Raw genomic sequence first — 27,771 nt, forward strand, 5'->3', positions numbered from 1 at the left:
ACGGTGCAACAGACCTTCTTAAAACATTGTGGTTTAAGCAGGTCAAGTATTTCATACAGATAGGCTACTTCCAAACGGTTTATCCTTGTATATATTTTGCTTACAGGTGAAATATTTACTATATTTAGAAATTACTGGTTTTTATATTCATAGTTTTATCTGCTGTAGTAAAAGACTTTATTAGAAACGAGGCAAGTCACGACTTAAGCCAAAATTTATAAAAATACCGGATTTAGATCCAAGGGAAATTTAGAATGTTGAAATCAAATCCCTTATAATAAATTGGAAAGTTTTCCCGCTAGTCGGTCGGCCACACATGTCGCTCATAATGCTCCCTCTTAAGCGTGAAGCAGGGTGAGTGGGTGAATTAGAAAGAAACTCAAGTACAGAAAAAAGTTAGTCTCTTTCTATGAGAGAAAGTCGCGCATCTCAAGCGAGGGCCGTCGCAAACCGGTTTTGTTCCTTTTGTGCCGGGATTATTTGCTTAAATATCACGCAAGTCTAAATAATTTCTGTTTTTAAATGGTCACGTGAAAAGCTGTTCATCTTACAATACAACATGTTTGTCCACACAAAATATTATAAGGCTCGCAAAATATGGCGTTTTTTGCAGAGGTTTAGCAAATTTCAATTTTAAACGCGATTCGGATGTGGAAATCTACACGGAGGTTATGTCAACTGTTTTCAGTAGAGTTCAGCGAGATGGTATTATGAACAAAAATAAACGATTGTAAAGCAAAACGAAGAACAATTTACATTGGTCAACATTATGTGGAACTTATTCATTTGTAGCCAATCACAACAATAAAAGTAAACATGAAATTAAAACAAGTCCCGAAATTTGAAGAAAGATTAATGTTAACCAAACAATAATGATGGAAAGGTTTAAAGAACGATAAGTAATAATTAAGTCTCGTGATTCACTGGTATTAAAAAATCAAAAACAAAGCATTTCAGAATACATTACACTGATATTTATGCTGCGAACATCCCAGTTGTTCACAAAATGATAAAAAGCGATCAACAAGAAACGCTTAATCTCCTAATTCAAGTAAATATTGTTTATAATACAAAATTATTAACAGATTATGTATTTAGTTGGTATTTAAATTGCTTTAGCTCAGAAACGAGATTGATCTGGTGGCCTGAACTCTACATAATCCGGGTCTATTTCCACATTTCTCTGGACCGGAAACACGGGGTTGTGATTCACGTAAGCAATGTCTTCATTTTCGTCAGGACGTTCTTGTGGGCCTTAAAATATTATGGATTAAATATGCAATTTGTATATTTCCATAAATCCTTGATGTTATCTGAGGGTTTCAGCGGATAATAAAACTTAATAATAATGTTTGCATTACTGATGTTGCTCAACTGTTTGTGAATTCAAAGAGTTTTTATTTTCATAAAAAAGGATAGCGACTAATTTATTAAAGGAAAAAAAAATCATAATTTCGGACGATTTTAGTGAAATCAGTTATCCTTACTGTGAAAAGAAAATTTCATAAAATACTTTAGTATCGTGCGACAGTTGTTAGATTTATTGAAATAATTTCTATACACATTTTATTATGTTCTTTGTTATAAGTATTGTATTCAAATGATTACATTTTAATCCCGTGAAAGCTATTTTCCGGCTATTTGAACTCATTTACATTTAACCTATTTAAGGTCAAAATTAATACGCAAAAGTATTCCTATAGGTATACATTTAGGGCAGGGGTCGGCAACCTTTTGTATGAAGCGTGCCAGTTTATGAATAATGTCAAAATATCAACAGCTTGCGTGCCAAACAGTTTTCTATGTTTGGTTTTGCACTGGCAACCATGGCTCTGAAATCGGTTACAAACAACCCGAAGCCTATAATCAGGCAAAAAATTGACTTCGAGTTAGAACCCCGAGTCCAAATCCTGCCAAATGTGCAATTTCCCAGAGTCCCGAGTCCGGCTCAGATTCTACAGCCTGTATTTCACGTAACTAAAATAAGATGGATATTCAGCAATCAACTCAAAGGGGTCATGAATGAAAAATATGCCATCATATGCTATTCCACCTTAACAATTAACAGTTGTTTCTTTTCATCAGTTTCAATTGGTACTGCGCATGCGCAAATGTCGGACAGCCCTAGTCCGCAGGTCTGCTGAGATCTGACATCTAATTTACGTATCATGGAAGACGCAATTAAACTTAATTTCTCAAGTTAAATTCTGCAAAGATACCCTAACCATGCTCAAAAAAAAAGAACTGTGGCGAACACAATACTGTGCCCACTGTTTTGGAATATACTACTTCGCTTTTCTGCCGATACCTAGAAGTGTTGAATATCAGTTTCTCTTTTAGCTTGTTTTTTTTCAGTGGCTTAAAAACACGGGCTTACTTTTAATGTTGAATGCCCTGTAAAAATCACGCCATTTTGGGCGCATTGTGACGTAATAGGAACGGTTAGTCGCAAACAACAAGTTAAACACCCAAAGAAAATAATGTTAAATTGAACAGTTAGGACACTATCATTTGTTACACGAACTAGAAATAAGTGCAATCATGTAGTTAGCGCTATAGTGTTAGTAGTGTAATAATAACGTTAATGATTTGATAGTGATGTAATGGTTGCACTTTCATAAGGTGATATAACAAGCGCGTAAATCATTTCGCCTGCCACTTTTGGCACGCGTGCCAGGGGTTGCCGACCTCTGATTTAGGGGATATTGAATTTTCGCGCACGGCACTACGTGTTTTACCGTTGGTGTTAACGTAGACATTTTGCTGATGCGATGTGCTTGCTAAGGGAATTTCGTAAGCACTCTCCTCAACAACTTCAGACTTCTTTTTTTGGGATCTAAAAATTAGTGGGTTATTTTAGCTGCATTTGAATGGGCAAGCTATTGACTTGTGTTAAAGGATAAAAACGGGATATAAATACATAATATTCCCAATGTAAAACAAAGTTTGGTTCATTTCAAATTGATTGAAGTTTCAAGCAGGTATAGTTTGCAATACTGTTCAGTTAGTGAATTGGTGTTTGAGTTATATCGTTACAGATTAAAAAAATGAACCAAATTATGTTGATTGCCATCGGTGTATTAAATTTAAAAAACGAAACTGAAAAATCAAAATAGTGTAAAATTTTGGTTGGGCATAATGAAACGTAAAATGAACAAATTTATTAAAGTAAAATATAACCAGGTTCGTTATCGGATTGAAACATACTCGCACATTTTAACCAATAGCTTTGATTCAGTTAAAGTCAATTACTCGCCTTATATGGCGACATAGCAGAATGATATTGACGCCAACGGATGCCAACAAGAGAATTGCAGGAACGACTGTCACTATGATGAGGCTTTGGCCACAATCCTCTCGAACAGGCTTGTTTTGAGCTGTGAAAAGGGGAATGGTTATATCTGATCAGCACTTGTACGCATTGCACCACGAATGCTGAACTCCGATGAGTTAAAAACTACGCTTACTTTTCTTTAAATTAAAACGTATTACGTAATACGAATATCAAAGGCTATACAGAAGTAGGTATCATTTTGGACGTTTCGAATAACTCTTTATTCATTTTCAACATCGATGTTGGACAAAATGCTCCCTACTTCTGTATGGGATTTGATATTCTTATTACGTCTTACTACAACCTCCAACCATTATGCTTCAAAACGTATTACGACATGAAACATACGTAATTATACATTGTTGCGCTCAAATTACTTATAATCAGGTATTTTTATTAAAAATTTGTGCCTTTTTGTTTTAATCGACGTAAATTACTCAGTAATTAATTGCCAAACTTCTTTCTTTTGTTGGTAACCATTTAGGTTGTTTGGTTTGGCACTGTGATCGTGTTTAACTATTTTCTACCCACGAACGTACAACGTGATGCATCGGACATCGTGGATCTCGATTTATTTTCGATCTAACTGTATTTTTTTTCAAGCAACCTTTGCGATGTACCTGACCCTGACTTGGTCGTACCACAGACTGCAGGCTTTTGCCTCGTTGCTGCGCTGCCAACTATACAAAGTCGCAGCGCATTAAAATGTCTTAACGGCGTGTTTAGAATGCGCGGAAGTAATTGAATTTTAATAGTGTGGCCATGCTTTGGCTTCGTCAGTGCGCAAGGACAAAAGCTATAGCGCGTGGCGAAAAGTAACGTCTATAACAAGGGTGGCCAACACGCGGCTCTTTAAAAATTTATTGCTGCACTGGTCCATGCGAAGCAAAAAATGTTTTTAGGGATCCGCGGGAAAAAAGTTTAAGAATCCCTGCTCTATACATTCTTGTTGCACCTATGAATTTTTTAAATGTTTTGATTTCATTTGGTTAAGTTATGGATGATTGCCGATGACTCGGACTGTTGGCCTTAAGGACAGTGTATTTTTAGTAATATTTTGAAACAAAATAAACGCAAAATATAAATGCTATTGATAAATGCCATTACGTCTAAAAATGTGTATTTTTCATCCAACGCGTCTCATCTTCTAAATTAAAATTGCGTCTATTTAATGAAACAAAGGCTCTATTTTCGCGCATCGTGCGATCGCTTTGTGTGAGTGAGTAAGAAATTGAGTGAGGCTATTGTTTTCGATTCATGTGTGTAAGGTGTGGCTCTTTGTGGTTAATCAAGTAACAAATGCGTTGCTTAGTATCTGATTGGTTGGCCACCCCTGTACTATAATTTAAACCGAATAGTTTTTTCGTTGGTTTTTCTGATTTGTTGTCAAAGACGTTGAATTTTGTACACCTTGGTAATTCTACTTTTCTTTCTGGTTTTCAATTTTGAGGTGCAAGGATATTAACGAAAATAATAAAAGTTTAACATATTATCTTTATTCTTATTTATATTTGGGGCTATGCCTGTTGTAGATCTTTGTCCCTTCCGTGTGTTTTTTACTATGAACGACAACCATTGCAATGCATTTTAAACAACTTGACTAAAATACAGCTTTTGAAAAAGGTTTTCATGACCTGTTTAACATTGTGGTTCTTTTTGACCAAAGAAGAGCAATCAGTTTTTAACTTCATGGTTTGTTACCTTTGGAAGCAAAAAATACATTTGGGAGAAATTATCATACAATACTTCTTTTTGAATCTGTTTTGGCAGCATCACATAAGTCAGAACTAACTGACCTGATATAGTGGTGGTTTCCAAAGTAGTTGGAGTGGTGGTGTCAGCTTTGGAAACGGTGGTCGTTTGTTTTGCGTTGATGGTAACTAAAGTGAATAGTGAGGAAGTGACAGGGTTTGTTTGTATCAACTTTTATTATTTTGTGTAAAGGACTATGCAGTATGACTGTTCGATAAATATATGTTGCTACCAAGCATAATATATTTAAAATAGGTTCTTCTGGCATATATTTCTTAAACCAACGTACGTTGTTTTATCGCCGTGTATTTTGAACGTGTTTCGTGCTTTTTTATCTCTTTTTCTTTGTGTCAGTTTATTTTGCGTCCTGTTGGCTATGTGTGCCATGCAGTCCCTGACGAAGGCTTACCGTGTAGTAAGCCGAAACGTTGGTTTAAGAAATATATGCCAGAAGAACCTATTTTAAATATGACTGTTCGATAGTTGTAAGCTGTTCTTCATCAGCTCGATATAATTTTTGCTATAAACCATAAAGTTTACAACACATATTTTATTGAATAAAAGTTTAAACGTTTTTCATGATCTTCTATTTGTGTTTCTTTTTGATCAAAGGAAAGCAAGCAGTTGGCAAATTAACCGTTTGATATCTCCGGAAGTAAAAAAAAACATATACGAGAAATGTTCAAACAGTACTTGGAATTATATCATGACAACATCACTTTATGCAGAATTTTCTTACCTGGTACAGTGATGGGTTCCAAAGTAGTTGGAACCGCGGTGTCAGCTTTGGAAACGGTGGTCGTTTGTTTTGCGTTGATGGTAACTAAAGTGAATGGTGAGGAAGTGACAGGGTTTGTTTGTATAGCGCTACTTGCCGTTGGAAGTGTTGACTGGCTATACGTTAACGCGACGCAAACGCGAACTTTATATCTAGCATGTTTATCTCGTATCGGGGAATTTTTAGTGCAGCCGCATTTTTGCGTTTTGTGATAATGTTCAATGTTCATCTAATATTAACACAACATTAAGGGTATAACGTCCTATTAAAATAACAAACTTTGCCAAGTTTAACTATACGTGAAATTTAGACGCGCTTTTAAACGTATTTGTTGCACACTTTTTGTTCGACAAAACAGGCTATAGCGTCTCTTGAACGTACATTCGTACAAGTTTAGCAGGATAAGTGCACAGTACTATTTATAAACTTAGGTTATTTCCCCCCCAACTGTGAGATCAAGAGAGACTTAAAAAATCATGGATTGTCGGTTCACTTCAGGAAAATATATAAATCACGCTTAAGATTTACGCAGGAAAAGTAACTAAAAAAGCACGTATTCCGACCACTAGGTCTTTGACATATGTATTTCTCCTTCCTGTTGCATTCTATGTCATTCCAAGAATAGTCCTGGCATATTTTATCTATCGCTGAGCAGCCTTCCACAAAATCCCCAGCCCCATCTTACAAAAAGTTGTGCAGTTTTAATGTTAAAATTCGCAAAAAACAGAGTTTGTATGTAGGAATTATGCCTAACCCAAACGAAACCATTAAAATCACTGCAAAAAGTTAAAGTATTGAAGTCGAGCTCGCGCCCCCCTTAGAATTGCTTGGCGCCCCCCAAGGGGGGCGCGCCCCCCCGGTTAAGAACCGCTGTTCTAAAGTCTTCATTGCAGGGAAATGTTAAAAAAATAAATATAATTAGGAAAACCTCCCGGTTTGAGAAGCAAAACTAAATGATTGTTTACGTATTATTAGTTGTAGTGCAGTTCTACCAACTGTTTTCATTCAAGAGAAACCCACCGTTTGTTTAGAATTATTTTTAGTTTTGTAATGCATTAAACGTGGGTTTGATGTATTTTTTTAACGAAGGCCCAGTTTGGAACTTGAACGAGTATAAAAGTAAAAGGTCGGGTCTGAACATACTGTTGAAAATGCGGAGCGCAATTAAAACATGCGGCAAAAAAATTAATTTAAAAAGTAAATATTTGATTTTGAATATCTGAGATAAATATTTAAATTTGAATATTTGATAACATTATTTTATTTGCCCTGAATTTTAATAGTAAGATTATACTATCACTATTAAATCTCGGATATAGTTTGAAAATACATTATTCGCAGAACAGTATAATAACCTGAAGGCGGCGACAAGCATTTAAGCACACACAACAATCGTCTTAATATGTCAACTACTTTTGGGTCAAACCTGTGTGTGATTTGGTGTTGGACACATCGTACGTTGATGTTGTGACTGGTACAAAGTTTCTTCCAAGTTTCACGGATGTCGCTGAAATTGAAGCCGGTTGTGTCGGAACGGTTGATGGAGCTAGTTCCCGGGTAGTCATAACTACGATAGATAGCACAGCGTCTAATAAATGTTACGTTGTTTATTTGGCGGTGGTTTTGTTTAAATAAATGCAATGTAATTGAAAGACGTAGTAAGAATTTTACAGCCCATACACAAGTAGGCATAATTTTAAACGTTTTGAATATCTTTTATTCATTTTTAAGATGTCTGAATAAAGAGCTATTCGAAACGTTCGAAATGATACCAACTTCTGTATGGGCTGTGATATTCTTACCAAGTCTTACTACAAGCTCCAACCATTGGGACTATGCTTCAATTGCAAGTGTTGGCAAACGGGACAACTTAAGTTAGCGGTACAGACAAAATAACCCTAATAGTCCACGCCAACCTAAAAGTAAAATTATTTTGGTATTTGTATTAAGTCCAAGATAAAACGAGAAAAACAAACAAAACCAATAGAATGGCAATTTACATTACAAACTTTGTAATTTATAGGTGGTGGAATTTCTATATTATAGATAGCCAGTTAAACATGTAAGCTTGCTTTTAATGTAGACGAATACAGTACAGGTATATAAGAGGCATAATATGAATAGGCGTAGGCAAGAGGTTCTCAAACTGTGCGTAGTTTCCAGTGTTGTAATGACTTGTGCACGACGTCGCGGTATTTAAATGACTTAACTTGACCTAAAGTATTTTGGACAAATGACTTGACTTGACTTAAGTCGTTGTGTCAAATAACTTAAATTACGTGTTTTCATCAAATTTTTATTAATAAATGTTGGATATTAATTTCCAGTTTAAGACATAAAACAACTTGCTTGCTGTATGTTACGTTTTTGTTATTTTTTTGTTGATTTAAGGCTCATAATCGGACGAGGTTACTAATTTTAATAATTTTACGCTTTATTTTTCTTGAAGTTGACTTGCTCTAATAATGACTTGAGTTGGGCAACTGATGACTTGGTCTGGGACTTGACTCGGTATTGTTTAAAATGAGACTTAAGTCATTTCAAATTGAATTGTTTACCTCACTGCTGGTGGTTGGCCCCTCAGGCCCCCCTGGCTACACCTATGACCAGGACCCTTAGGCCCAATGTGACCTACAGAACGATAATATATTGCCCGCGGGAATTTTAGTCCGGCAAGAATAATATTCTGAAAGTAAAACGAATGTAAATCGCACAGCCAATTTGTCAACCCCACATTTACAATTTGTCAACCCCACATTTATTAACCAAGAACAACACTACCGGTACTAATTATTAGCCTTTCCCATCGTCAACTTGCCTGCATTGAGATCATTTAGATACAATCGAATGTTTTAAAATTATATCGGCACGATATGTGCCAATATTTCAATAGTAAACAAAACTTGCTTCGGTCTGCCTATTTTTTATTCAGAAGTACTTTCTGTATGTACAGAACAGTGTTTCTCAACTTGCGACATCAGTACCACTACTGACACATTAAGGCAGTTTAGGTGGTACGGGATCAGCTTTTATATAGGTGTAATGCTTTATATGTGACGTAATTTATTACTGATTCACAAAGTAATCTTTACTCTTTGCCCCATTTAATGCACATATAACCTTCAATGTGCGGCTACCGCTGGAGCTACTGGTTTTGGACATATAATTTGGGCCAAATAGTTATAGCGCCTGTAAAATACAAGTTTGAGGAACTGGTATGGAGCGTTAATTTATTCTATATACTGCCCTCAGTTATAATTTCGAAATTGCCTTTAGTTTTGTTCTATAAAGCGAAAGTGTCATGCAAAAATTGAATAAACTGTCAACTTAACTTACCCACGCTTCTTTGGCAAACGTATGCAAGACGTTGGTTGCAAACAAAATCGTCCCAAGCCTCAGTTTGATTGAATCCAAAAACAACACAATCCTCAGTTCCGGCATCGTTGTTAGGTTGTCCTCTTCTCCAGTTTGACCATGTCAGTTTTGATCCGTCCAACCAGTGGAACTCATCGGTTGTTACGTTTCGCTTCAAACCGATGTAAAACTTTTCACGTGTACCTGGATGTGTTTATAAATTCATTTGAAACTAGACGGGGGTGCGGTTGTTGTATATTTTGTCAGGGGATATATTTTCAGGGCTTAGTGTTTATTTTCAATTTTTACTTTATATTAATTTTTTTTTTTTTTAATTTTTTTTTTAATATTTTGTATTGTGTACTTTATATTATATATTTTGTTTTTCATTTTCCTTAACTTGTTTCTGCAAGCAAAAACAGATATTAGCCGAAAACTTCCCCACTTAAAATATGCCTTTGATGCGAAAGGGGTTCAAATATGGCGTAGAATTTGGGGAATGATCGAAACATATATTTGATAAATAGAATTTACTTAGATAATGCATATGGCTATTTTATTAAATTTTGACCAGCTTACGTGTTTGAAAATCAAATATTATCATTCTCTTAAAGACTAAAAATGGTTTAACACCTATGGTTTGCTATACTTTTGCAAACTTTCACTAGGTAATTTTTTACCATAGCTTGGTCCGAGCAATCACTGTTAAAACAGGCTTTAAATCTGTCGTTTCAAACAATATGAAAAACACTATTACGTGCCTAATACGCAAACTATTAAATCGAAAGTTTTGCTAGATAAGTTTAGGCCTGATGTTGGTATGCTGGTTGGAGCAAGATGCACAACAGGTGCTAACAGAGAGGCGTAGACTGCCTTAAGATTTCGCATTTAAACTTGCTGCGGTAAATACACCCTATTGACACTTAATTATTAGGCGAAGCTTATCGCGAAGTAATTGGTCGCCCCAAAAAATGCTGACGCCGCATTTAAAGCAAGCATTATAAATGTGTCGCCGATATTCTGCCTTGAACATCCCTACTCGAAATGCTTCCCTCCGTTAATTGTACGGTGGGTGAAACTTTATTCACGGCCTTACATCTTTGTGTATTACCGCGACAATACGATGAAATAGGATTTGGAGAATATTGGAAACATCGTATTTGGAGAATATTTGCTATTTGCACCTGTTCTGTATGTTACTCCAATCCAACATATCTACACACAATTATAAGTTGTGTATAATAATATAATAACTTATGGCTTTGAAGCGAAGGGGGTTCAAATATGGCGTAGATTTTGGCAAATGATCGAAACATACATTTGATCAATAAAAATTTACGTAGATAATGCTTACGGCCATGTTATTACATTTTGGTCAGCTAGCATGTTTAAAAAGTCAATATTTTCATTCTCTCTAATTGATTTAACGTCTATGGTTTGCTATACTTTTTCCAACTTTTACTGTGTAAATTTTTACCATGCCTTGGTCTGAGCAATCACTGTTGAAACAGAGTTTAAATCTGTAGTTTTGAGCAATATGCAAACACGTTTATGTGCCTAATAAGCCACGTTTTATATTGAAAGTTTTGCCAATTTAAATCCAATAAACGCAAGATTTATTTATTTATGACGCCATGTTATGACGTAGCTTTGTAACGTCGTCGTTAAGAATGCGTTAAACTTAAGCTTTTTGTTGTTGCGGCCCTTGTATAATTATATTTGCTTAGACCTGGTGTTGATATGTTTGAATGGTGCAACAATTACAACATGTGCTAACAGAGATGTGTACACTGCTTGTAGGATTCGCATTTAAATTTGCGGTGGTAAAATATTTTGTGTTGTAAGAGCAATAGGTTTTTTTACTTAGAGAGGCCTCTTTATGAAAGGCAAGTCGCATGTGCATAGTTTTACTAGGCAAGCCACTTCCAACACAAATGTTGCACGCGCGGGACAATAGGGCGCAGCAGGGATGCCAGCAGCCGCCTCGTCGCGACGCGAGCTGGACAAAGCAAGCGAATATGAACGAATTCTTTATGAAAGTTTTTCTGCTGCTAGATGGCTGTCGTTAGCTACAAAGTGCTAAAACATAATATTTCAGGTTTTTACCCCCCAAGCAAAGGCCCCTGGGAGTGCAGCCTCATAAACTTTTACAAAGCACCTATATACCACTCTACGCCATGTCTGAAAATTTGAAGGTTCTACGATGTCTACTTTTTCTATAAACCTTCGGAAAAAAACTCGGTCTGAAACATACCATAGGAAACCATAGGAAACCAAAAAAGAACTAGACGGGGGTGCGGTTGTTGTATATTTTGTCAGGGGGTATATATTCAAGGCTTAGTGTTTATTTTCAATTTTAATTTTATTTTAATTTTTTTATTTTTTTCAATTGATTTTATTTTTTTTTTATTTTTTTATTCAATTTTTTTTTTATTTTTTTATTTGATACTTTTTATTTTTTAATATTTTGTATTTTGTATTGTGTTTTTTATATTATATATTTTGTTTTTCATTTTCCTTAACTTGTTTCTGCAAGCAAAAGTAGATAGGGGCCGAAAACTTCCCCACTTAACTTATGCCTTTGATGTGAAAGGGGTTCAAATATAGCGTTGATTTTGGGGAATGATCGAAACATATATTTGATCAATAGAAATTACGTACATAATGGGTATGGCCATTTTATTACATTTTGACCAGCTTACGTGTTTAAAAAGCAAATATTATCATTCTCTTAAAGACTTAAAATGGTTTAACGCCTTCGCGAGCTGAACCAAGGAAGCGATATAAACGAATTCTCTATCGAGTTTTTCTGCCGCTATAGGTAGAAGTAGATAGCTACAAATAGCTAAACCGCAATATTTCAGGTTTTTGGTTTAACGTCCATGGTTTGCTATACTTTTGCCAACTTTTACTGGGTAAATTTTTACCATGGCTTGGTCCGAGCAATCACTGTTAAAACAGGCTTTAAATCTGTCGTTTTGAGCATTATGCAAACACGTTTATGTGAAAGTTTTGCCAATTTAAATCCAATAAACGCAATATTTATTTATTTATGACGCCATGTTATGACGTAGCTTTGTAACGTCGTCGCTAAGAATGCGTTAAACTTAAGCTTTTTGTTGTTGCGGCCCTTGTATAATTATATTTGTTTAGGCCTGTTGTTGATATGTTTGAATGGTGCAACAATTACAACAGGTGCTAACAGAGATGTGTCCACTGCCTCAAGGATTCGCATTTAAATTTGCGGTGATAAAATATTTTGTGTTGTAAGAGCAATAGTTTTTTTTACTTAGAGAGGCCTCTTTATGAAAGGCAAGTCGCATGCGCCTAGTTTTACTAGGCAAGCCACTTCGAACAAAAACGTTGCACGCGCAGGACAATGAGGTAAAGCAGGGATGCCAGCAGCCGCCTCGTCGCGACGAGAGCTGAATAAAGCAAGTGATATGAAAGCATTCTGTATTGAAGTTTTTCTGCCGCTAGATAGTAGTAGATATCTGTTATGAACTAAAACGATGACGTACCACTTTTGTTTTTTGTCCCCCAATTGGAGGTGCCTAGGGGTGCAGCCTCATAAACCTCTACATAGCACCTTCATACCACTCTACGCCATGTCGGAAAATTTGAAAGTTCTACGATGTTCACTTTTTCTATAATGCTCTGGACAAAAATCGGTCTGAAACATGCCATAGAAAACCATATGAAACCAAAAAAGACCAGACGGAGGTGCGGTTGTTGTATATTTTGTCAGGGGGTATATTTTCAGGGCTTGGTGTTTTTTTTTTTTACTTCCTATTTTTTGATATTTTGTATTGTATATTTTATATTATATATTTTATATTTTTTTCCTTTACTTGTTTCTGCAAGCAAAAACAGATATGGGCCGAAAACTTCCCCACTTAACTTCTGGCTTTGATGCGATAGGGGTTCAAATATGGCGTCGAAGTTTTTGGGTAATGATCGAAACATATATTTGATAAATAGAATTTGCGTAGATAATGCGTACAAGTATGTTATTACACTTTGGCCAGCTAACATGTTTAAAAAACAAATATTATCATTCTCTTAAAATGGTTTAACGTCCATAGTTTGCTATACTTTTGCCAACTTTTACTGGGTAAATTTTTACTATGGCTTGGTCCGAGCAATCACAGTTATAACAGACTTTAAATCTGTAGTTTCGAGCAATATGCAAAACACGTTTATGTGCCTAATAATACGCCACCTTTTCCTGCGGCCTTTGTACAGTTTTAAGTTCTGTAGGCCTGGTGTTGATATGTTGGTTGAAGCAACATGCACAACAGGTGCTAACAAAGAGGCGTGCACTGCCACCAGATTTTGTATTTAAATTTGCGACGCTAAATATGCTGTTTCGTTGAAGCGATAAGTTATTTTACTAAGCGTAGCCTCTTTTCAAAAGGCTAGTCGCATGCGTCCACTTTTACTAGACAAGCCACTTCGCACAATAAGTCTCACGCTTGGTGTTGATATATTTGGATGGAGCAACAATTACAACAGGTGAACAGAGAGGGGTGTACACTGCCTCCAGGATTCGCATTTAAATTTGTGGCCGTAAAATGTTGTGTTGTAAGAGCAATACTTTTTTTTACTAAGAGAAGCTTTTTTCTAAAAGGCATGTCGCATGCGCCAAGTTTACGACAAGCCACTTCACTGTATGAACGTTGCACGCGCCGGACAATAAAACGCAGCAGGATACCAGCTTTTTTCCGCAGTCAAAGGCACCTATCCCGAAAATAAATTTTCGGCCCATATAATAACGGCAAAAACAAGATATGTCCCGAAAATAAATTTTCGGCCCATATACCAAATTATCATGGTGAAATACAATTCAACTTTTGTTCTACAGCCCAGCGCAATTACTGTATATAGTACATTTGCTATGCCTTTGCTATATGTACTTACTCTCAAGCTGAACAGTGGCTGACGCAGTGATGACTTTGGTTAGGGTGGCGAGAATCGAATTGAGCTGGTCGAAGTTGGTTGCTTGAAGTACTCTATTTTGATCGCCGGCAATTAGTCGTAGCTCTTCTATGCCTATGCCATTACCGACTCCGACAGCAACCATTGTGATGTTTTCCTTCCTGGGGTTATGTTAGAATAACACTTAAAGTTTAAGATAAACCTTTTTTATTTTTAAATGTCTGTATATGCTAATGGTTTTTAAACGGGTTTGTTGCTTATGTTTAATCAGAACAATCTCGCACAGTTAACGGGAATCTAAGTTGTGCACAGGGGTTATGCATCAGGTCATGTCTCCCCCAAGCATGACGCCAAAGATTACTCGACTCGCTCCCCCTTTAGCTTGTGTAGCTCAGGTGATGGAGCGCCGGTCCCGTTATGACCGAAGATTGTGAGTTCGAATCTCACTGCATGCGTTTTGTTTTTCTGGACAATCTTGCTTTTATTATTCATTTACAGATCGGTTAGTCTATATTGGCTTTCGGTGAAGGTCAAATTTTATTTTTATAGACAAAATGTGTCAGTTTAGGTAAAAAAATTATAGCCCGAATCATTTAGGCAATCCTCGACCAGCTCTTTATTTCCACCTACCGGCTGCAAGTGTATACTGTGAACAACATATCATGACAAGAAATTAGAGTAATAATTAGCCTAAACTTGTATCCAAGCGATTGCAATGACACTTCCTAAAGTTCAGTTGTTTTAGTCCCTAATTGATTGTCGTGACCCCTTTCAGGTTTTTGAAAATCTACGCGACGCCTCATTTCACCCATTACCAAGACTACCATAAGATAAATTTTGACAAAATGCTTAGATTTCTGAACAGAATTTTTATCAATGTGGCAGGTATGTCGGAATTTGCGATTTTCGAGCACAACAAATAAAATCTGCTGTGCGCTTATAGCATAGCAAGGGAAAATTTATTTACCGTAAACTGGAAAAATTACTTAAAATAGGGATTTGATTTATTTCAGTTCTTTCAGGTAACACTAAAGCGACTCTAATATAGATTAGGTATAGGAATTTTATAGCAGTAGTTTTATGTATGGTATTATATTATCTCTTTTGTTATAAATTGTCAAAGTGGAAAAATGTTGTTTTAGTGAAATAAACTGTGTACCGTATAAGACTAATAATGACGTCTCAAACACAACTGGTTGACTGAAGCAAAAATTATCGACACAATTTTTGACTGACTGTTGTGCGTTCTCCTTCAATTGTTACATTTTGGGTTTATTTCTTTTTTTCTTAGTTTTAATATATCGTTTAACAATCAGTACACGGCGATCCTCGCTTGTTAGTCCGAATGGCAAACTGGCCCAGTCAAAATATTAAGTAAGACATTTGCCTAGTAACACAAAACCAACCCAATCTGAAGCAAGTTGCAACTGTACATTAGACAAAGATGCAAAATTGAACTTGTTTTTGCTAAATAAAAGGAAAATATAGGTTATTATGGATACCGTACAAGGGCGTATTTTACCCACCTGGCATATTCTGCTTTTTCTACTGTAAGTTTTTTGTTTGTCGAGTCTCCATCGGTTACCACGATCATTAGCTTTGGAACACCCTTTCGTCCATTGGTTTTAAATTCGCTTACGGTTTTTTCAATGCCTTTGTCTGTGTGGGTCCAACCACGGCCGTACTGGATGTTAGATACCGCTCCTGCAAAACGGTTTGACGTAATTTGATAAAATTTAAAAAGAAGGAAATAGTATGTTGTACGCGATCAAAATAATTAACGTAAATGGGACGTTCCAAACTTTCAACCCTATAGACAAGAAAAACAATCGTTTTTCTGTTATTTATTTATGTAAATGTTTTAGCCTCATACTTGTTTTTAGTTAAATTTCATTAAAATTTAGATTTGATTCGCCTTAGAGTGATATTGCAATGAGTAAACTAAAAATAAACTTATTTTATCTTTATTAAGCCATTGCATAATGCTACGGGCCGCATAGGATCATAAAATAATACAATCATAAATATTACAACATGTTATTCAAGGGCGGGTCAAGGTGTACCATGTGCACGAGGCCAAGGCTCTCGGAAAAATACATGTTTATGCTGTTTTACATATCTAATAACATTGACAGTTGGAGATCCCCAATTATTTGTCGAGCACAGCCACGACTTTAGTCGTATGTGGACTTTAGGTATGACTCCATGCTGAGGGATTATACAGTTGCACCACTTTATTGCCTTGCGCGAACGTCACATATTTGCAATTTGGTCATTTAATCCTATATGTAACGCCTATCGATTTTGAAATTTCAACAGGGTGAACGCATTATATTTGTTTTTGCGGTTCTTTCAAATATCATGTTTCTGTGCATTTTTACAACACTTTGGTCAATTTGCCTCACAGTTAGTTTGCCAAAAGCACCTTAATAAATACCAATATGCTGACTATTATTCGAATTGTCGTTTGTATTCCTAATACGTAAAGTTTCTTCCTAATTTAAAATTTTGTTAATTTAATTCAAACAAGCGAAATTAGTTGCGCTTCAATTGAACGCTTGGCTGTCATCCCCTTGAATATATTTAGACGTCGATTCCCTGCTAACCACCACCCAAACAATGTTATGAACTACTGTTAAAATTCGTTTACTTAGAACGTGCTTAACTTATTTCAATGGCATGTGCGAAAAACATATTTGGCATGCTATCAAGGCACAGTTGAGATAGCCTTTGTTAATACTTTTGAGCTTGACGTAGGAGCGCTTTTGAAGAGTCACCGATAGATGAGCATAATTTCCAAATTTCACCACTCCGACTCGTACGTGTCCAGCGTCAATTTCGTTTCTGGACCATAAATGTCTGAAGTTATTCGCACATAGGAATCAAAACGTTGTATACATTTGCATGTACCAAAAGTGGCGTAATACAAAGGTTGCTTAAATTTATTTAACATTAGCCCTTTTATTATTTAACGTTAGCCGGTTTTATTACAGTTTTGTCAAACTAAGGAGCAATGTGGTCGAGGGTTATTCTCAATAACATAACCAGGTGAGCTACTTTGGTGGCCAACTTGCATTAGATGGCAACAGGAAATTGGTTAACAAGTCCTGCACTACTAAATGGATCATTGTATATTTTCATTAACCAAATCTCATCGCGAACCGTCAACCAAATTTTTGAAACAATGTTTTTTCTCTCATAACAGCAACAAGACAATTTGTATTTAAAAGATAAATAACCATATTTTTAAATCTTCCGAGTAAATAAAATAACGTCCATTTCGTAACTCAATAAGTTACAGCAGGGTGGTCCAAACCCAGGCCCGCGGGCCTCATGTGGCCCGCGACATCATTTTTTGTGGCCCGCGAAGCACTGTTGAATTATTGTAATACGTAAAGTTGAGGGTTTATTCAAAGAAATATAAGTGACCAACGATTAGCAAGCATATTGCAATTGTTTGGGTATAGGCCTAGTTACAATATTAAATAAATTAACCGATTTACTATCGCCCATTAAGTTTTAATGCAGGGTTGGCAAGAACGCCTAATTTTGGTATGTGTTGGACCGGTTTAAAAGTAACAGTACGTCCTATATGGAACTTTCTAAAATGTCTGTTTTGCGAACTTGTATAGGTTACATTTGCGTTTTGTTTACGTCTTTTTAATGTACCGGTAAACATAACATAAAAAGTGCGACCCTATATAAATTACTATTTTTGCTACTTTAATATAATTGAACGATGAAATATATAGCGCTTCGGAAAAGTATTGTTTTACAGGATTTCACTGTGACTAAAGGTTAACGCCCTGGACCTTTCCAACGTGCAATTCTAGCCAAATGTATCTAGTTAAAAACCATTCTACGCCTATAAATGCAGTATTCTGTTTTGTTAACTATGACTCATTTTTTTCAGCAGTCTCTTTATCACATTACTTTTTGACGATGCTTTTTGTCGTCATGTTTAAACATTTCATGCCCGGCCTTACGAAAAACGTTGATCGCTCCTAGCACGCATGTTGCATATATAGCCTACTTTATGTGGCCCGCCAAGTATATCAAAGAAATATTGTGGCCCGCGATGCTGTCAACCTTGGACCACCCTGAGCTACAGGCTTTGGGTGAGCTATACTAATTTTAATCGTGATTGGGTATTTCATATATATTGCTACCAACAATTTGGTATCGAATGATTTCCCAGGCCTAATAGATATATAATGTCAACAATCTTTACCTTAAATTTCCTGTGACCGTGTTCACCCACACCAATGCACCTTTAAATTGTTCTGCTCCCACGCTTCCCGATTCGTCCATGACGAACATGATGTCAACCGAAAGTGTATTAGAGCAAGTGGAATCTAATGCAGAAAGAAGTTGAGGCTATACCAGTGCGGCACACCAACAGAGCTAATAGTATTCGGCGGCACACCTACGAAATATATGACGATCGACAATAGACAACAAACCAAATATTTTATGATTAAACGCGTCAACGTCGGAATAAAACAAATTTCGGAATAAGACCAAAATAGAACTATAATACCTATAATCGTAATAAAGTCGAAATCAGAAGTCCTAATCTCGTCGGGAAAATGCCTAAATGGCTAAGGTCAATACATCTCTTTACCTAACCTCAAACCCCACCCCTAAATTCATCACTAACTTCTCTAGTAATTTCAACTTAAACTAGACGGGGGTGCGGTTGTTGTATATTTTGTCAGGGGATATATTTTCAGGGCTTAGTGTTTATTTTCAATTTTTACTTTATTTTAATTTTTTTTTTTTTTAATTTTTTTTTTAATATTTTGTATTGTGTACTTTATATTATATATTTTGTTTTTCATTTTCCTTAACTTGTTTCTGCAAGCAAAAACAGATATGGGCCGAAAACTTCCCAACTTAAAATATGCCTTTGTTGCGAAAGTGGTTCAAATATGGCGTAGAATTTGGGGAATGATCGAAACATATATTTGATAAATAGAATTTACTTAGATAATGCATATGGTCATTTTATTAAATTTTGACCAGCTTACGTGTTTGAAAATCAAATATTATCATTCTCTTAAAGACTAAAAATGGTTTAACGCCTATGGTTTGCTATACTTTTGCAAACTTTCACTAGGTAATTTTTTACCATAGCTTGGTCCGAGCAATCACTGTTAAAACAGGCTTTAAATCTGTCGTTTCAAACAATATGAAAAACACTATTACGTGCCGAATACGCAAACTATTAAATCGAAAGTTTTGCTAGATAAGTTTAGGCCTGATGTTGGTATGCTGGTTGGAGCAAGATGCACAACAGGTGCTAACAGAGAGGTGTAGACTGCCTTAAGATTTCGCATTTAAATTTGCGGCGGTAAATACACCCTATTGACACTTGATTATTAGGCGAAGCTTATCGCGAAGTTATTGGTCGCCCGAAAAAAAGCTAACGCCGCATTGAAAGCAAGCATTATAAATGAGTCGCCGATATTCTGCTTTGAACATCTCTACTCGCAATGCTTTCCTCCGTTAATTGTACGTTGGGTGAAACTTTATTCACGGCCTTACCTCTTTGTGTATTACCACGACAATATGATGAAATACGATTTGGAGAATATTTGAAAAAATCGTATTTGGAGAATATTTGCTATTTGCACCTGTTCTGTATGTTACTCCAATCCAACATATCTACACACAATTATAAGTTGTGTATAATAATATAATAACTTATGGCTTTGAAGCGAAGGGGGTTCAAATATGGCGTAGATTTTGGCAAATGATCGAAACTTACATTTGATCAATAAAAATTTACGTAGATAATGCTTACGGCCATGTTATTACATTTTGGTCAGCTAGCATGTCTAAAGAGTCAATATTTTCATTCTCTCTAATTGATTTAACGTCTATGGTTTGCTATACTTTTTCCAACTTTTTCTGTGTAAATTTTTACCATGCCTTGGTCTGAGCAATCACTGTTGAAACAGGGTTTAAATCGGTAGTTTTGAGCAATATGCAAACACGTTTATGTGCCTAATAAGCCACGTTTTATATTGAAAGTTTTGCCAATTTAAATCCAATAAACGCAAGATTTATTTATTTATGACGCCATGTTACGACGTAGCTTTGTAACGTCGTCGTTAAGAATGCGTTAAACTTAAGCTTTTTGTTGTTGCGGCCCTTGTATAATTATATTTGCTTAGACCTGGTGTTGATATGTTTGAATGGTGCAACAATTACAACATGTGCTAACAGAGATGTGTACACTGCCTGTAGGATTCGCATTTAAATTTGCGGTGGTAAAATATTTTGTGTTCTAAGAGCAATAGGTTTTTTTACTTAGAGAGGCCTCTTTATGAAAGGCAAGTCGCATGTGCATAGTTTTACTAGGCAAGCCACTTCCAACACAAATGTTGCACGCGCGGGACAATAGGGCGCAGCAGGGATGCCAGCAGCCGCCTCGTCGCGACGGGAGCTGGACAAAGCAAGCGAATATGAACGAATTCTGTGTGAAAGTTTTTCTGCTGCTAGATGGCTGTCGTTAGTTACAAAGTGCTAAAACGCAATATTTCAGGTTTTTACCCCCCAAGCAAAGGCCCCTGGGAGTGCAGCCTCATAAACTTTTACAAAGCACCTACATACCACTCTACGCCATGTCTGAAAATTTGAAGGTTCTACGATGTCTACTTTTTCTATAAAGCTTCGGACAAAACTCGGTCTGAAACATACCATAGGAAACCATAGGAAACCATAGGAAACCATAGGAAACCATAGGAAACCATAGGAAACCATAGGAAACCAAAAAATAATAACGGCAAAAACATGATATGTCCCGAAAATAAATTTTCGGCCCATATAAATAGAACAGCCACTTACATCATGTCAAATATCAAACCTGCAAGTTTCGCCACGAAATCATTTATTTTGGGGGATTTGAGTTCAACCAACGTTGATTGCATTCCCTTGCATGCTTCTAGTGCGTCATTGTAGGTTTTTGGACTATTTGTCACAACGCGATATTCCAAGTTGCCCAACCTATGCCAACTGACAGCGCGGGTTTCACAAAAAAGAAAGCTTACAACTATAGCCAAAACGCAATATATTGCTAACATTGTCCTATATCCTTGCAGACAATTCTGAAAATAAAACAACGATAACGTAAACTGTGATCTTAGTGAAATCTACACCAAGCAAATAGTGAAAATACATAGATCCTGCCTAAATATCAATAGTATTTGTTTATAGGTTTTTAAATCTGATTCTCCTACCCAACCATACCAAGAAAACACCATGAATTTCCACGAGTCTGGCGTTTATGCACAACTGATTTGGTTGCAAAGGTTCTGTCGCACTGTTACTATCGAAGGGAAAGTGACTCATTAAACCTGCTAACAATGAGTATTGATACTGGGCCGATTTCCATCTATAGCCAAGCAATGGCAGAAATAAGGCATGGAAAAATGTGCGCTGACCGAGAGACAATTGTTATCCATGGGACAAAAATGACTAACGAGTTTCTCCAAAGAGTAATGAACTAAAGTGCGTACTTCGTTCTGAACTTTTAAGGTTTTGTTTAATCATATGTAGAGCCACGACCCTCAACTTGCCTGAACATTTGTCTTGCACTAAATTATAATGTCCCGACTTCAAGGAGATAAATATAAGTATTAGAACCTTCTTTAAAATGCTAAAACGTTTCCAAATCGATGTGCTATCTCTCTCTCACCGGGTAAACAAAGCATCCAGGTGTTGTTTAAGTCCCGGCTTTACGAAGCGACGCCAGGAACTTAACAACACATTATATATAATTTAACAGACGTATCGTTTAATAAAGGACGTTTCTCTACGTTAAATGTGCAGGATGCGGAAAGCAGTTTCGCTTTCCTTTTTAATCTATCCGATTAATTTGCTCTTTTTGAAAGCAGAACGTAAAACGCTTGGCGTGAGAAAGACAAAATAAGTTTTTGTTTGTCTTTCTAATGGTTTCCCACTCAATTAAAATATATAGTGTTGCCTTTTGTTTATTAATACACCATGCAAATTAAAACGCAAGGCATTCTTTAGATGAGTTGCTTAAGCCAAGTATGCGACAGCAAATTGTAGTTGTAAAACAAAGCATAGTCTACACTCCATCACGTGCTCTTAACCTTTTTTGTTTTACACGTTTTACAATTTTTCAATTTTTTTCTTTGCTTTGGTGATGTTAAATTGTTCATCGAAAGCGATAAAATTTATTACTGGCCACTCACACGAATATGTTAGTATTATGCTGGTCTGTTGAAAAGCACCGCAGTATAATATGCAGAAGTGTAATTTGACCTGCGCTCGTGATAGGTATGAATATAGCAATGGTGAGTATCACGGCTTAACATTTCACAATATTTATGCAATACTAAACTAAGTGTTATTTTTCCATTGTTTGAGATTTTTCCTAAAGTAATCTTTGAGTATAATTCTTTTAACTCACTTAACGGAACAAATTGGATCTAAACCGGTTTATTTTTATTTTTCGCCGACCAACCAACTGACCAATGTTACTGAACTCCAGCGAGCTAACTCTTTACGTCGTGCCAATGTAGCCATACATATTTGGTGTACGCAAATAAAAAAGAAAATCAAATCAAACAATATGCAAATGTTGAAATGTGCTCAATGCCGGAATTAAGTCTGATTCTAATTTGAAGTGATCTTAATTTAAACCCAATAAGCATAAACGTTTTTGTAGCCATCCAGCCGAATTCCTTTAAGCTCGATTTCAGCAGCACATTTGCATAGCATGAGTGGAAGTGAAGTAAAATAGATCTGTTTGTAACTTTTAGCGTGTGGATACAGTTGAAAGCTTGTTTACCTGGTTCAGCGGAATCTATTTGGTTCAGCGGAGTCGTTTGGTAGAGAATTTTTTTTGATGTACTTTGGAAACAAATTATGAAACAATACCAATGGAAAATGGTTTATTGTAGTACAAATCACAAGATATTTGCTAATAGTCTGTCTAGTCACATTTTTTTACATAAGCAATATATATATATATATATATAGGATTGTGTATTTATGAACGGCTTTAAAATGATTTTTTTTTTAAATAGCAATTCGCTAAAATTTACTCGTTTGAAGCGTATTGGTTATATTTTTAAATTGAACAGTGAAAATGGTTAAGCTATAGTAATATTACAATAAATGTCATCATGCTGTAATATTTCAAGAGCTGATAGATTGTTCCATTCGACTCTTTAATTAAGGATGCGTTTCGAAGCATAGGAGTCATTTCTGTCTTAGGATTTCTATTTATAAACGCATTGTGCTTGGACGGTTTGAAAATAAAACCAAAAGCAAGTCTTTGTTAAAATGATGAAGGAAATTGAACTGGTATCGGTTGCTTTTGTGTTGTGAACTATGAAGTTAATGAATGGTTTTTCCACTGATTCGTTCTTTGTATGGATGGCGTATAGGCATTGAGCACTGGTTATAGTTTAAATCTATTTCCTCCTTTCCAAGAGCTGTTAAAATTATCATAAAAGCGATTGATAGTTTTTAAGTGGCGCCTAAGTTGTTGCTGCTGACCCTTCAAACAATTGACCAAAATCCAGTCTGCGATCGTCATACATTACAGTAATCCGGCCCAATATTTGTTGTCCACCTTTAGGTTAAGGGAACTTCGATTCGCACTACAGAAATTTGACAAAAAATAAAATAACTTTACCAATAAACTCGACAAATGATCAACCGTGACAATGTCAAAACTTCACATTAATCTAATAGCGCTTACCGTAAGAAATGTTTACTATTTGAGAATATCATTCGGAAAAGTAATACCTCCTTATATGCTAATTGCCTTTGTAGGCTACTTTGCACACAAGCTTACAGCGTCCAAAACAGTTAACACTTGTAGCCTATGCTGAATTTGGATGTTAGCTGAAAAACACACTAAGCTAAAGTCTACATCACCAAACCTTCCTTGAGTTATTTAACGACGCCGTCGCCCCTTTTAAAAATCACTTTTAAATTTGCAGTTTGACCAAAAGGGTGGCGTCAGTATCTTAATGGAAATAGCAAAGCAGCAAGACTCCAATGAATAGTGTTGTGAAACAATAGAATGAACAAACCAACGAACGAGAATCGGAAAACGAGACTGGGCGGTCAACATTGTTTTCCGTTTACGAGTAAATCCGGCGTTGGCTCATACAAACTTGCGTGATGGACATGCAATAAAAAATCGAACAGTGTGTGTAAGAATCTTACATCTTGAAATCTAAGAATCTTGACTTGTCAAAGAATCCACATCAGATTTCAGTTGTTATGTACGAAAACCGTCAGATGGCAGTATGAAGCGCCACTGAACCGTTTTTTTCACATACAAGCAGCCACTGCGGCATGTATGTGAAAAGCCTTCGGTTAAGGTAGTTATTGCAGGATTGTGAACTAGTCATTTTGAAATGGCATAAGCCTTGTTGCCCAAGTCAAGCCCCCCCCCCCCCCCCTTCGCCTCAAATAATTACGAGAGCAAGCCTTGTCATTTGAATAAAAAATAAGAGTTTAATCATGAACAATAACTAAACTAAAAATGACAAATTTGCAATACACCGCCAGCAAATTGTTTTAAGTGCAAAAATTGAGATAAATCAACAGATTGTATTGAGAACTACTCATCTTGGTCAATAGACTTAGGTCTAGTTATGTCATTTGAAGATAAAGGCTTAAGTGCGCTTATGTCAAGTGATTGACTCAAGTCATTACAACACTGGTTAGGGCGTTGACAGAGGGCGATTCATCTGCTCAAAAAATATATAAGATTAAACGCAAACTACCACAACATATCGAGGAGATGATATCGCTGCAAACGATGGCGCTCTTATTATCGTGAGGGATGCGCACAATCGAAAAAAAAGTTTGTAAAATGAATGTTTATTCGTTTCGCTTATTACCCTAGAAATGTCACTGCACAGCTGGAATTTATTGCAGGACTCGCTTGTTACACAAACATTGTACGATTGGCAAGTATAACAAACAACTATCACTGACACGGTATTTGCCTTAACAGGTCTAATTCGGTTAGCTTTATTTATAGATCAATTGCGGCCTTTCTCAAGTGTTTCGCATTTCGACAATAGAGCATTGTGTGTCATTTTAAGAATCTTTGTTTCAATAATAACAAGGCTTGCTTTGTTAAAAGCATAAAATAGTTGTGTTTTATTGACCATTTTTAAAAGCGTTCGACGTTTACCAGAAATTGATTAATTTTTACTCAAAAAAGGTCAAGAATAGTTTGATTATAAATTTGTCGCCTTGTTGTATACCTTTCAGAAATTGTGCTAAATGTTCTTTTAGTGGTATTCCTATGTTTAACTTTCGCTTTTAGTTTTTGCTTATGTGTTTTGCAAAACTACGAAATATTTTTAATTTAATAAAAGTGTACAATAAACATCACTGAATTCCTGTGATGATGGGTTTGATAAATTGCAACGCCGAACACTTTGATTCGCCACAATTAAAGTTGGTGAAATTGTTTATCAAAAAATAATATTACCACAATGGTACAACGTTCATTCATTTATAGCGTACGGTATTCTTCTGGTTAAGTCGGGTTGCCTGTATTTACAACTGCAAAAAGCCAGCATCATAGGAATTTTAAAGCCTGTCAGCTGATTCTTTCTGTGTTAAGATGTAAAAATGGAAGTTCATTAGTATAAAGCAGTGTGTTGACTGCAATTTCAACGACCCAGGCCAGCTAGCCAAAGGCCAAATGAATAGAGGTAACAGATAGTTAATAAAACTGCTGAAAATAAGCTTCTATTCTTTAATTACAGTATTGTTGGTATGCGTGGGTTCGCAAAACTATCCGGCCATTGGCGGGTTACAAACGCTTTCTAAACTAAAGAAGTGAAATCTAGTTTCCATGGCGGCATCGACACACCCCCTTGACACGCCCACGCAAAAGCCAATCAATAGTCTTTAAAAGAAAGGTGGAATAGTGACAGATTGACATCAACACCAATGACGACCCTATTGATTCGTCCTGCTTGATTCAACGGTTGGCGGTTTTCGGTAAGTTTCAACTAGTAATCGCTACAATTTGACTTGTTTTTTGGCAAGAATATATGTTAAATCATCGGTATATAGACTTCATTTTAATGGATGGTTTATGTCTATTTTTTATGAGTATGTTATTATGCTTAAGCCTGGCTGATTCGATTGTGCTACCATAAAAAAAGAATATAGCACACAACATCGGAGTAAATATATACCGCAGACTACACAACAACAATAAACAACGTTGAAACAAAAAGAGGAATATAGTTTTTATGAAGAGTATCACACAAATTTAAAATGAACCACGAATGAAGAAGAAATGCCAGACTAAAAACGACGCCGGTATGTGTGGCCAATTATTTCGGCCGAATGTTGAGGATTAAGGAAATCCAAATGCCTGATATTTCGGCGAGATTTATATGCTTTTATATGTTACGCCTACGTAAAATTCCAAAAACACAAACAAAATATATACCGGTCGATGTTGTATTAGTCTTTAGAACCAATGAAAAAACAAAAACTGCGCTTCCGTGGCATCGACACACCCCCTTGACACGCCCACGCAAAACCCATTCAAAAGATCTTGAAAGCAAGGTGGGAATATTGGTAACGCACAGCAACTGGATAAACAAACGCTCGGCTACACAAAACAAGACGTACACCTAAATATTAAATTACACCTAAAACCAACGCCGAGCCCGCCTGGCAACAGCCCTGTACGTTGCCTTGGCAGCGTAGAGCGTCGCCTCAATCAAGGCAGTTCCGGAGCGCAAGAGAAGAAAGAAAAGCGGCACCAGCAGTGCGAAAAGAAAGTAGCGGGCCGAGTCACTGTAGGCGCTGCTCACTTCTCTACCGCTAACCGAAGTGTTGGCTGACTTCTCTGTGGCTGGACGAGCGTAGACGCTAGAATGAATCGCGTTGCGCGGTCCCCATATTCGCTTGTAGCTTTGCTCGATAACTTGCTCCAGCTGCCTGCTGTGGTCCCTCTAAGTTGCCGTAGACTGCTTCTGCAAAGTCGCCAAGAATCGCTTTGCTTGTACTCTTCTTCCAGGATCTGACATGTAATAAGTTTAATACCAGAAGATCCATTACTTAATACTATAGTGTTATACCACACTTTTTAAATTAACGTAATATGGCCAATTTCTGCTATATTAGCCTAACTGTTTGCCAACTTACAGCACAAGTAAATTTTAACCGGCATATACGCTAGTTAACTACTTGTAATAGAAATAATTTACTCGGAAATATTATGCCTTATTGTTATATTAATAAACTTTTAAAGTCCTAGTTTAGCACAACATACTATATAAGTTTGTTATAACTTTTAAGTGTTTTGCTTGAAATATAATTGACTTTTAATAAATTTATAAAATTGTTTCTAAAAAATAATAGTTATTTAATTAGCTTCTCTTGTAAATAGCTTCGTTCTCCATTGTTTGGACATTCTACACCAGACGATTTCGTTAGGTTGAGTAACGAAAAAAGTTGAAGAACAAAGCAGTTATCATAGGAGCTATTTCGATTTTAACTACTTTATAAATGTTATTTTAACATGTCTCTTGAAAGCTATTTTTCACATTGGTATCTGGAAATTTAAGTATCTTTGCGC

At 36.2% G+C, this 27,771-nt stretch overlaps 1 protein-coding gene across 1 annotated transcript; it reads right to left on the reverse strand.

Annotated features, from left to right (window-relative positions):
• Positions 1-673: 673 nt before the first annotated feature.
• On the reverse strand, positions 674-27,248 carry LOC146163319 (uncharacterized). The gene is made up of 11 exons (XM_083380441.1): positions 27,119-27,248; positions 26,851-27,045; positions 15,683-15,860; positions 14,139-14,317; positions 9,201-9,422; positions 7,291-7,431; positions 5,826-5,909; positions 5,131-5,214; positions 3,257-3,377; positions 2,739-2,836; positions 674-1,254 (listed from the first exon to the last, which is right to left on the reverse strand). Exons 1-11 carry the CDS (start codon positions 27,246-27,248, stop codon positions 1,121-1,123), a joined length of 1,566 nt encoding a protein of 521 aa, XP_083236567.1. The 3' UTR covers positions 674-1,120.
• Between the last annotated feature and the right edge of the window lie 523 nt (positions 27,249-27,771).

Source organism: Ascidiella aspersa, chromosome 2, assembly GCF_963924565.1.
Source record: "Ascidiella aspersa chromosome 2, kaAscAspe10.2, whole genome shotgun sequence".
Taxonomy (NCBI): Eukaryota; Metazoa; Chordata; class Ascidiacea; order Phlebobranchia; family Ascidiidae; genus Ascidiella; species Ascidiella aspersa.

Coding starts and splice junctions, on each gene's coding strand:
- LOC146163319 (XM_083380441.1), bottom strand. CDS start 27,248: ATGGATCTTCTGGTATTAAACTTATTACATGTCAGATCCTGGAAGAAG. Junction 15,861..26,850: donor TGTTGCCAGGCGGGCTCGGC/GTTGGTTTTAGG, acceptor ACCGTTTTGCAG/GAGCGGTATCTAACATCCAG. Junction 2,837..3,256: donor CTGCTATGTCGCCATATAAG/GCGAGTAATTGA, acceptor ACTAATTTTTAG/ATCCCAAAAAAAGAAGTCTG.